Genomic DNA, 12,268 nt, shown 5'->3' on the forward strand with positions numbered 1-12,268 from the left:
ATTGTTCTTTACAGCAATTGCTGCGATTGTTGTACTTTATTAATAAACAATGACAATTGTCTTTATAACAAATTTAGTATTTTTTTTGTCAATTGGCTAAATAACAATTAAGTATTTTTATTATGTCACGTTTCACATTTGGCATGCATGCCGTGTGTTGGACACCCCTGATGTATACAGAATGAGCCATGTTTAACCAAATAACAGTTAGTATATTTTGTAGGATATCAGCATAAAGTGAATGTCATGTTTTGCTTATGTGAAAAAGAAGCGGTAACATTGTATCGGCTAAATATATGGGCATGTTCCCCCACATTTCCCAGAGTTGGTGTCACCATTCAGTTAATGGAGTGGAGCCGTATACTAAGCTTAGAGAAGCAAGTATCAACTGAAGGATTTTGCAATGCCTTAAGACTTCGGTTTGAGTTCATACCTACTGCTGAAATTTATGTAAGATTTTCATTTGGATCATTTTGGAAATACAACAATGATAAACGATGAATATATTTGTTTTTAAGGTCAAGGACCTCGCAAAAATTTTGTTAAGTGAAACTCTGGAGTCATACAGACATCATGTTTATCAGTTAATGTTTACCCTACCATCAGGATCAAAGCCGGAAATAGATGATGGTACCATGTGTCCTATGTGTAAAGGAGTATGTTATAATTTAGTTTTATGTTGTTTTGCCATAGCCATTAATTAACTAGCAACCTGAATCCTCTAGGACTCAACATGTGAAGATATGGTTTGCCTTGATGGAAATTTTGGCCTGGTTCGTAGAAAAGCGGCAGGCAGCCAAGCTATGCAACCTCATCATTTTAATAAATTTTTTATTGAAGAGGAAGAAGTTACACGATTTATCAGTAACTACACTCCTCCAACTTCTTTTAAAACTAAAGTAGTAAGTCCTGTTTTTTTGAGTTGTTGTCGTATAATATTGTCTAATTTATAGTATTATTTGTCTAGCCTTGCAGTGACTTCAAAGCAGGAAATAAAATTCGATCCAAATCAAAAAATGCAAAACTTCACATCAATGGTGTATTTGGAGCATGCTGCAGACATGAATTTCCTAAATTATTTTTGGATATGATGCATGGCGAACGGTATGTATATTCAAGCCTCTAATAAATATGTGTTTTACTAGCTAACACAGCAGTACTGTTTTTATTCTTTGTCTTAGTCTTGGATATGCTGTTTTAATCCTGCAAAAGATTGTCAAGTTATGTGGAAATGACAAGATAAAGGTGTTCTACGATATAGCCTGTAGACTAGATAGTCATTTAAAAGTAAGTTTTTTGTATTACACACTAACAGTTGTTTTTAATTTATGTATGTTTTTTTATTTGTTATGCTGTGTTTTTTTTTCCTGTTACAGGCAAAGTTTAAAGGTAATGAGAACATGAACCCATTACAGCAAGTGGATTTTGCTGTTCCTGTTTTTCATGGATACGGCCACAATATGACATGCCAGGTACATTTAATTACAATACCATATTTTTACTGTGTCCCAAGATGTTTTTGAATAATTGATGTATACCTGTTTGTTAGATGTTGTGGACGTCTGATGGACCTAGTCTTTAAAAAATTCAAATCCATCGTTTAAGTCAGTTAATCTGCAAATGTACATGTTAGCATTTTAAGACAGGTAATACACCCTAACACAGTGTTGCTCAGCCTTTTATGACTAGTGGCACCACAAATGATAAATAGGTTGTGGCTCTTCTAAAAGACTTTCTGCAAATAATTCACTGAAATGTCACAAACGGAGCTGGAACAACACACATCAACTCTGTAGGAAGTTATAATTGGATTTATTCCATTTATTACAAACATAGTTTCAAGATTTAAGAAAAAATCAGATTCTTAAAGATTCTCAAATATCTCTTTGGCAGCTTTTTTAGAAATGGCACCCCAGTTGAGAACCACTGCCATAACATGTCAATCAGAGGATGGCTAATAAAAAAGAAACTCAATGTTTATTGCAGTTGATTTTTACTAACTGTTGCCTTGTGCGTCCTGTATGTAAAACGCACATATGGTGATATGCAAACTTATAGTCTTGGTCATTTAAGGATCACTTCTCTACAAACAAAGCAAAACAGGCTTAACAGTAAAGCAAGTTGATGGCCATCCATAGCACCAGTATGACAGAAAGTAATTCCAAAGTAATGTGTCCCGTTCGATCTAAATAGGTTTTCACAGCTGAGAAAATTTGTCGCTTTTCAAAGATGGCATTGTTCGGTTCAACACATACGTTTGCGAACATTTTTTTCGAACTGGGATTCATAAAATCCCTTCATCACTCAGAACTTACTTATGTACACAACGGGCGGGTTGCCAAAGTGAACTTGGATAGGGTGGGTTGCAGGGGCGCCCGCAGAAAATTTTCCAGGGGGAGGCAATAAGAAACTTAAACAGAAAATCAAAAAAGGGGGCCTGAATTTTCAACTTAGGGAATTCCCCTATTTTTCGCCTAATGTTAGTGACAGTATGACGTCATAGAATGGTGATTGCAAGACGTGATAGAAAAAACCCAGAAACAGCCAAATACGTCCAGCAAAAGCGAGCACGTGCGTCGTCGACAATCCTGTCAGGCGCCAGCTGCGAAACCACAGTCTGCAATCGTTAACTTTAGGCAAAAAAAACAAAACAAGACCTTAAAATATGTGTGTTTAATTGTGGTAGAATCATGAATAATTCAACTATCAGCAGCGCAGTTTTCAAGTTTCATGAACGGAACTAGCGCTAAATTAGATGCAAGCCTTTCACCACGCGCAATACTAAACGAAGATCATTTTTACCGGGTGTAATTATGCCACGATTGGCGCAACATCTGCGCCGAGCTGTGTGCCAAGTCAGCTAAATTACAAGCTGTGGTTGAGGGGAAATAAGTCGTGTCCATTGCACACTTAGCACGTGGTCTTAGAGTATGCTCAAAGAGCATAATTTTGCGTTAACTATCATTACTTAAAAATTTATACTTTAAAACGCGCACGACAGTCACCATTATACCTCCTTTTAAGAATCTGCTTCATTTAAACACATGTCGATGTTACACCAACGATATTAGCGCAGAGACCGAACAGCGAGAAACATACTGCGTATAACTTGACGTTTTTTAGCGAGAAAAAAAGAAATAAGGTTTGACTTAGCGTTGTCAATTGTCGAATACACACTTGCTAATCAGTCAACCTAAACCAGCGCTTCTCAACCAGTGGGGGCCATAAGAACATTTAAGGTGGGCCACAAACCAATTTAAAAAGCTAGATTTAGTTTCATTTGTGTCATTATATTTAATTTTAAAGGAATAATCGTTTGGGAGGAATTAAACAGGAATGTAAATTTATTGTTCAGCCGCAAGTTACTCACTAATGCACGGTTGATTAAATAATCTGTTTTGAAATATGTTCTGCTGTGTTTTGTTCTAAACCTATTTTAAAGTTTTTTCTTTCATAAAAATTCTATTGGGCCACAGAATTTTTTTGCAAGGTAAATGCCACGAAAGAAAAAAGGTTGAGAACCACTGACCTAAACAAATAACGAAAGAGAAAAACTATCCAGCGTTTACGGTCGATCAAACTAAAGACGTAAAACGGCGTTTTGCGCTCGATTTTGGATTTGCATTAGATTAAGACGCGTGACCCAATTACTTAAAAGCACGCCGATTAGAACAGTTTGTTAAACCATGACAAAAACGAACCAAAAACGATAATATCACTTACAAAAAGGGTGGTAAAAGCTCCCGCCCCCACTGGATACGCCACTGGGGGCAATGGATAGTGTGTAATATTTTTAACCTTTATAAGTAATACATATTACACTTACAAATAATACTAGCAATCACATTTTGAAATTCCAGGGGGGGGGGGCAAGTGCCTATATAAGTAATAATAGCTTTCTTAGGTTAACTTTTTTATTGCTTCAAATGTTTTGTGTATTTGAGATGCTCTTTATTTGACCCGACCCGTCACACCATTTTGTGTTTCTCATGCGGCCCGCTGTTAAGAAATAGTTGCCCATTCCTGTGTCAGAGTATTTCATGGCGTTTTGGCAACATAAAAAAGAACAAAAGAAAGAGAAAAGGAAACGTTTATGGCAGTGGTTCTCAACCGCCGGTCCGCGGACCGGTGCCGGTCGGCATCAACTTTCCTGCCGCTCTGCTAAATATATTACAATTTTATATCGTAATTGCAAAATGCAATATGTTAAAAGCTTGTCCATCAAATGTAGAACTTAGCCAGTTCCGTAATTTGCTACATTGGGACGCAACATAGATAGTTAATGATCTACTACTCTACTTGGACTTTATTGTTCGTCACAATGGTGCAAGTGTTGTAGTAGGCTACAACTCGTTTGAGCTTTATAACCAGTTGTAGGTGAAAAACTTCAATGAACCACGTAAAACACGTATGATATCAAAAGACAGAAGCAAACTACTTATTAAATTGACGTTTCCATTCTTTGCTTTTATACTTTTGTCGTAATTACATTTTGGGTTGATTCTGATGTTTGAAGGTCCACTGGTCCGCAAAACTTGTTTTTTTTACCGGCCTGTAAGCTAAAAAGGTTGGGAACATGGGCGGCCCACACGACTCCTGCAAAATAACTCGAAAAACAGACCTTTTGAAAGCACGAAAAAGTAATAGGGTTAGCCTCTACAGTGGGCCGGTTTCCTAGTTTGACCCGGTATGAAGAATATTGCTGAAAGACACTACCATGTCTATTGTCTACACATCTTGCTTTGTCCCGAAAAGGCGAGAGCAACCGCACATGCCACCCAAAAAGCGCCGAGGCCACGTCGCAATAAAACCATAACGTTGTCTGCTGCGGCCGGCTGTGGTTCTTTCATGACACTTCTCTCTATTTTTAAGTTACTGTAGTTGGTTTTTGCCAAATAAGGTTGCTGAAATGAGCAAAATCTATGCAGAGTTAATCCTAACATTGGATAGGTTATTCAAATCCTTACACAAGGGTCGGCAACCTTTGTGTAGTAGTCGCGGGCCAAAATCAAACTCAGAAAGGTCTCTGCGGGCCGCACAACATATGTTAAATGAGATTTTGTGTTATTACAACTTCATAACAATTGTGAATGAGGTGGACCTCGGATTTTTTTGCACTTTTAAAACGTGTTTATAATTACTTTTAAGGAGGCAGTAAAGTCTTGGCGCAAATTCGCTAAAAAAAGCGTATACTTGGTTTAAAATTCGAGTCCACACGTCGTCATCCCCCTGCTACTATTAAAAAAGTGTAATAAAACTACCTTGAGAAAACGCGATAAATATGATAGTTGTATTTTAGTGTTTGTTACCCATTTGGGGCACACCTGGCGAGCGAAGCGAGCGCGATTTTTTTTAGTATACCGGTATTTCTTTTAATTTCTTGTTTTTGTTACATTTAAGAAAAATGGTTAAACGCCGCTTTGCGCGAGTGCGCGAAACGAACTTTACCATTTTTTTGAAATATTCATTATATGGCGCTATAAGCTCGTACACCACTACAAAGCTTAAAAACATGTCTTATTTTGGCGAAAATAGGCCATACTACCTAGGGAACCGCGAAAATAAGCTGCCTGTTAAGTAAAAAAAATGTACATCTTTTTTAGTTTGGGGGGAGGGCCATGGCCATGGCCATATCGCAGATGCTTCCAAGCGTATATGTCAACATACCCAGTGGCTCACATAAAAAAAAATCGGGTTTAAACCTTGCTGAATAGCCCAACTTCGTATGTTCTTTCCTAGTGTATCAAATCTTTCGAACCCTTCGTAACATCAAAGTGGCACAAGGTACTTGAGAAAAAATCGATCGAATCACGGTAGCCTCTTCACTAGATTTTCAACCGACTGTTGTTCGTCAGGTTTAATATGATACCGATTTGAAGTAATTCGGCTATGGCATGCCTATTTATTCTGCCCAATCACGTAGCACCACGCAAACAGATAGGACGTGTATCAAACAACTGTTGAGTGTTGAGCTATTTATTAGAGTTATTTACAGTCTTACAAACCAGTTGTTATAGGTCATGGATGCTAGACTTGATATGCGAATATTATTATTAACCTACCATCATAACCATATTATGGATCTCGTATTACTAGAATGCAAGAGATTATTTTGTATACCAAAAAAATATTTTGCGGTTATTTTAATAGCATTTTCTTAAACTCTCATTGAGAATAAAGTTAGCGTAAAAACATTGACGTAAATAAGTAATGAAGAAATTTATTGCGTTGTGTTTTCTTGTCTGTTTCTCAACTTTTACTCTGGCAATCGCGAAGGGCGCGGACTCAATTGAAGGTGCCGGGGACGATGATTCGACAGAAGTTGTAGTGGAAGTGGACGACAAGCTCGAAACAAAGACGGAAGTTTTAAATAGCGAAAGCGGTAAATCCAAACCTGACCCGTCGAAAAGTGATGAAAAACAAGACAATGAAGACCTACCGAAGACTATTACTATAGTAGGTTACATTAAAAAATGTGTAAGAAAATATTATTTCTAAAATCTGGAGTCTATTAAATTATTTTTCAAACTTTTTTTTCTAAACTTTTTTTCACTTATAAGCAGTATATCGCACCTCTCTAAGCTTTTAGTAGGCTTGTGACCAATTTTCTAGCTTTCTGTAGCAAAAAGTATAGCCTAAAAAATTATTTGCTAGAACTATGTGATAGCCCAATGATCTGTTTTATATTGCCAATGAGTCCTAAATCTCGAGTCTTGCAAACTAAACATATTACTTTTAATTGTTTGCGACTTCTTACCGTTTTCGGTGTGAAAACTGTGTTGGACCGCATCGTCGTCTAGTGGGCGTTAAAGGGTTAAGCGAGCCTGAGTGATCCTTTTTATTTCGGGAGTGTTTAATGCACTTGGGGACGTTAACAAAAAACGTCCCCTAATAAAAATAAAAAAGGGGACGTTAATAAATTTTCATTGTATCACTATTGTATGATGAAAAACACACAACTACCGTTTTTTGGTCACAAAATAGCTGTAACAAGTATAATTATAAAATGTAAGTACTATTTAAGCGTGCATTTTATGGTAGCCAAACAAAGGAGACCAAAAGCCGCAATAAGAACATATGGTGTTAAGCTTCAACAGGTAAACATTAGTAAATTGGACATCAAGAGCTCTTTGCCACTTACGAACCACGGTTTTCTTAGGCTTACAATATACATTGTCCTGATAGCTCAATAAAATTGTTTCGTGGCGACGACAGTATCACTAGTAGCTACAACTCATCTATATCCAAGGGTTGGTTTACGCTTGAGTAATATCAGATGTGTTTTTATATGTAAAATTGGGTATTAAAGTCTAGGCGCGGATCTAAACGTGACGTCATGAAAAAGTAATCTTAAAAACCTTAGATAATTCGTTTATTTGTTAAAGGTTTAGCTTGGAGGGGTGTTACTTTCAATACAATACAACGTCTATATTACAAAGAGACTATTGATTTGAGCAAATCGAAAATGCGCCTTCGCATTGTTCAAATTGTCAAAACTTTCACATTCGATAATGCGATGAGACGCACGACTCCAATTGGGCTAAAACAAGTTTTTAACATGGGGTAACACATACTAGAAATGTGTTAATTCTGCTTAACATATTTAAAACAGGCAAAAAAGACCGTTTGGGGGGGGGGGGGTCATGTTCCCCCTTGTTATAGTGACAATAAACGAAACTTCACATCGTAAAATAGATAAAACAAACAACTATGTGTGAATTGGTGTTGATATGGAATCTATTTGAAACTATATTGTTTTTAACTAAATTTGTATGACCTAACTGACCCGTGACTATCGGAGTGGGTTTGTGGGTAAAGGTAGTTTTATTAAAGTTTCATTAGGAAGGTGTGAAGTAGGCCTATAGCCTATTAAATACAATTCAATTAATAGCGTGTTTCTACAATAAACGTTGGTTTATTGATTATGCTTGGATGTTAGTTACAGGTGGAATTAGTGTAAAACTGTAAATCTAGTTCAACCATTACAAATGCACTTTATGGTATTTTAATTAGTTAACTTATTCTGACTATTTTTTTCCATTGAAAATAGCAAAAAACATAGACGTTTTAACACATTATATTGCCTAGACACATTTTCATAGTCTTAATTAGATTACTTTGTTTAAGCAAATGTATTTAATAACCCATATTCATGACTGATCATCAGCAGTGAAGTGCAGGTCATGCGCCCTAAATAAAATATATTTTGCCAAAACTGTATAAACTGTGTAAATCCAAAATACCTCTCGTCGGCGTGTAATTTTTTTTAGATTATTTGTGCGCTTCAGTACTTTTTAGTTTACGTCATGCGTTTCATGATTTTTTCGCGTATGTTATGTCATTAAACTAAAATGTTGTCTCGCGATTTTTTTGCACTGTCGACAAAACTTAGCTGATAGATACGTGATTTTAGTAAATTTTACATAAAATTTAAACTTGCAAGCCACCCCAATCAAAATTCCGTTAGGGGTCAAGACAAAAAGTTTGGGAGCACTGGTGTAGAGCAATTGACTGTTATGATATATTTTTAATCGCATATTTTTTTTGTTATTATTTAATCGCAAATTGGTAGCCAACCTTATTGGAGATAACGTATTGCGCTGCCCTGCAGAATGGACGAGAAGTTACAATTGAGCGGGCCGACAGAACTATCACTGCTACAGTGACTTTCGAAATCACTTTGGGAACGGAAAAGATGGGAAACATCACGTTCGGGATGTTCGGAAGGACTTGTCCGAAAACTGTTCGTAACTTCATCACCCTTGCTAACAAAAACAGGCCTACTGGGGAAGGTTACAAGGGAAGCAAGATCCACCGAATTGTGAAAGGATTTGCTTTTCAGGGTAATCTATTTTATTTAGTAACTTTCAATAATATTGGCGGATGTCCGTTTAACATTACATACATATATATAAATGCATAGGAGGAGACTTTCTTCATAATGACGGAAGCGGTGGATGGAGCATCTATGGAAAGTATTTCAGAGATGAAAACTTTGCTATTAAACATTTTCCTTTCTGCATTTCCATGGCCAACTCAGGTAGAAAATTATATTTGATATGAGACCTACAAAGCAACAATATCTAAACTGAACAATCTATAATACCATACGTTAAGACCAAATGACATAATACATTAAGACCAAAGACATAATAAAGCCTAATACGTATAATAATAACTACGAAACTGTCTGTTTATCGGTTTAAAAATGTTCACATTTATCTGAATAAGGCCTAAATGGACCACATAACGCCTAAAAATAGAGGGGTATACGATTGGGGGACACCTGTCTGGCACCGGCCGTTTTGCTACCAACGTTTAGCCGCCTTAGTTTAAATGGCGCCGTTACTTTGGCACCATTTTGTTTTCCTCTGTTTTGGGTTGGGGACCTGTGATTGGTGGGGTTAGAAAAAGGGTTGAAATTAATAGGAGAGTTAGTAATGACGTTACGGATGGGGTTTGGATTTAGATAAACGGTTTTATAGGCCTTTATCCTGAATAAGTATTAGTCCTATTTTGGTCTTATTCCGAACTGTGTTTTATTTCGACGTTTATGTTGTTTAAATTTCGGTTCTATAGCTGAGTCCTTATTAAGCTATACAGCGACGGAAAAATAAAGCGATATTTTAAGAACAGGCCTATTTAATATTGTTTATATACTTCTCAAAAGGTCCAAATACAAACGCTTCGCAATTTTTTGTTCCTGTGATCCGAACATCGTGGCTTGATGGCAAGCATGTGGTTTTCGGTCAAATAATAAAAGGTCACAAGATGGCAAAGCAAATCAACGATGTAAAGGTTAATACGTACGACCGACCCTATCGACAAGTATGGATATCCAACACCTGGACAGACGTGTATAAGAAGGACTCGTTCAAAACAGAACTGTAGCTGAACTTACAAATGTCCACTGTTAGCTGATATGTTTCAAAGCCTGCGTGGTCGGTGGTTTAACCCTCTTGTATTGCACTGTCATAGTGTTGTAGTTTAGAGTTTTTAAATTTGTAAAAGCACTGTTTACAGCATTTTACCTTTCGGTAACTTAAAAATTTGGCCATAAATAAATAATGTTGACTTATGTAGTTCGTTCTACGTCAGGTCGCAACTTTTGGCTTTACTTTTCACCAAAAAGCGACGGATTTTGAATAAATAACAAGCCAAGTCCCAGTCCAAGTCATCGGTTGCCCAAGTCAAGTCCCAGTCAAGTCATAATTAGAGCAAGTCAACTTTAAGTCCAGCCCTTGTCAAAAAAATAGAACTTTAAATTATGAAAACCGGCAAACTTCTCCGATTATTATGAGCAACTCAAGTAAAAAATAACACAAAAGCAACATATTACAAGCAAATTCTTTTATGCGCAAAGATTGGGATAAATAACGCAATTTTATAAATAATTGCCTAATTAAAACAATTTATTTTAACCCAAGTCATTTGTCCACATGACTTAAGTCAAGTCAAGTAATTTTGCCCAAAAGACTTAAGTCAAGTCAAGTCATTTAAAAACAGTGACTTAAGTCAAGTCATTAAAATTTTGGTCAAGTCATTACAACACTGATATTTATGCTAAGAAGATACTCCGACAATTATTTTAAGCAAGTAAAATTGACATCCCATTTTTGTAGGTAGAACAAACGAAAAGTGTAAAAAGTTAGCAGGCAAAGGTAGGCTGGGAAACGAAAACCAAACTCAGCAATGGTTCGATGGGCCGCAATAAATTTGCACTAACATTTTTGCTGTTAACGCTGGAGTTGTTGACATTTTATTAATAATACGTAGGTCTGAGGTTACCATTTTTAGTAGCTTAAAATTGGGATGCTTTTAAATTTGCTTTTATAGGGAGTTTAAGCAATTTCATAGGGAGTTTCCGTTCAGTTCACCTATGAAACTAACTTTAGTTGTACAGAAACCAAAGTGATAACGACGCATACTTTGGCATAAGAAAAAGGCTCAGATAGATAAGAAAAATACTAGAATGATAAATGGAATCCATTTTGTAGTTATAATTATTCTAAAATAGCATTGCGGTGTAAGGGTTAGTCCTGATTACTTGGATCCAAGCAAGGCCAGCAAGAAATTTTACGAGGCATTGTAGCTGCCGACGAGCGCTGGATCACCTTGTAGAATGTAGGCTACACAGCACAAATAATTTTATGTTGTACCGGTACTAACAATAGCCTATTCCTAATGTATTGAAAAATGTTATATACCTGGCTAAAAAAGTAGATTAATGTGTAATAATTATTTTTTGCGATTCGCGATTATTTTTTGACCTAAAACATGATAAATTTTGACCTAAAAAATTAATATTTCGACAAATTTTGACATAAAAAATTACTTTTTTCACCAAATTTTGACCTATTAGAATAAATTGATTTAAACACTTTAGGCCAGTGATTCCCAAACTTTTTTTCTCGCGTACCATTTTGAGCTTTTGTACAGTTTTCATGTACCACCTAAGTTAGGCCTACATCTGACTAGAATATTCTAAACTATAAACTATTTTAGCATATAGATAAGAAATAAGCATGTAGCTGTATTAAAGTTGAACAAATGTCATTCCAGGGAGATATAAAAGCCATAAATTATACAAAACATAGCAAATTGTTTTAATGCGATGGATGTGAGAGCCAGCGCACCTCTGTGTAAAAACACAGGTGTAATTGGAACTGAGATTCTCACAAAAACGTTTAAACAACCGAGTATTAAGGGCAGATGTTTTGACGAAATGTAATCGTTCGATCACTCGGTTCAAGCATGATGATAACAAATTTCGTACAAATACACATTGCGGAAGAACTTCTCCTTTGTTATCAATAGCTACAAACCCGTACTTTATGTAAGCCTGACTGTACTTTCGTTTAGACATGTTCCTAATTTTTTAACAAAATTTTAGTTCTCTTACTATTCCTCTATTTACTAAGAAATTACAGTAGTTTAAAATGATTGAAATATCAACATACATACGACAATACTACACTGCTGCTATCGGTTCATTATTATTACATACATATTAAACCAGCGAACAATTAGCGTTTTATTATCTTGTACAAGAGAAGTGTTACGTCATAAACGTACGAAACCAAATGTAACTAAAATTACCCAATCTGAAAGTTTTAGAAGTTGAAAGTTTTCGCAAATTTATTCGTATGCTGAAGTTAGTCGCGTACCACCTGAAAGACTCTCGCGTACCACCAGTGGTACGCGTACCACAATTTGGGAACCACTGCTTTAGGCTATTGTTGTTTGAATTCATGCATTAGTGTCTTGG

The 12,268-nt window shown here is 36.2% G+C and overlaps 1 protein-coding gene across 1 annotated transcript; it reads left to right on the forward strand.

Moving 5' to 3' along the window:
* The first annotated feature begins 1,090 nt into the window (after positions 1-1,090).
* On the forward strand, positions 1,091-9,891 carry LOC146133111 (peptidyl-prolyl cis-trans isomerase B-like). The gene is made up of 8 exons (XM_083397647.1): positions 1,091-1,104; positions 1,182-1,287; positions 1,377-1,472; positions 6,277-6,344; positions 6,381-6,456; positions 8,612-8,843; positions 8,924-9,040; positions 9,671-9,891. Exons 1-8 carry the CDS (start codon positions 1,091-1,093, stop codon positions 9,889-9,891), a joined length of 930 nt encoding a protein of 309 aa, XP_083253773.1.
* The last annotated feature ends 2,377 nt before the right edge of the window (positions 9,892-12,268 follow it).

Source organism: Ascidiella aspersa, chromosome 9 (assembly GCF_963924565.1).
Source record: "Ascidiella aspersa chromosome 9, kaAscAspe10.2, whole genome shotgun sequence".
Classification (NCBI taxonomy): Eukaryota; Metazoa; Chordata; class Ascidiacea; order Phlebobranchia; family Ascidiidae; genus Ascidiella; species Ascidiella aspersa.

Coding starts and splice junctions, on each gene's coding strand:
- LOC146133111 (XM_083397647.1), top strand. Junction 8,844..8,923: donor GAAAGGATTTGCTTTTCAGG/GTAATCTATTTT, acceptor ATAAATGCATAG/GAGGAGACTTTCTTCATAAT. Junction 9,041..9,670: donor CATTTCCATGGCCAACTCAG/GTAGAAAATTAT, acceptor ACTTCTCAAAAG/GTCCAAATACAAACGCTTCG.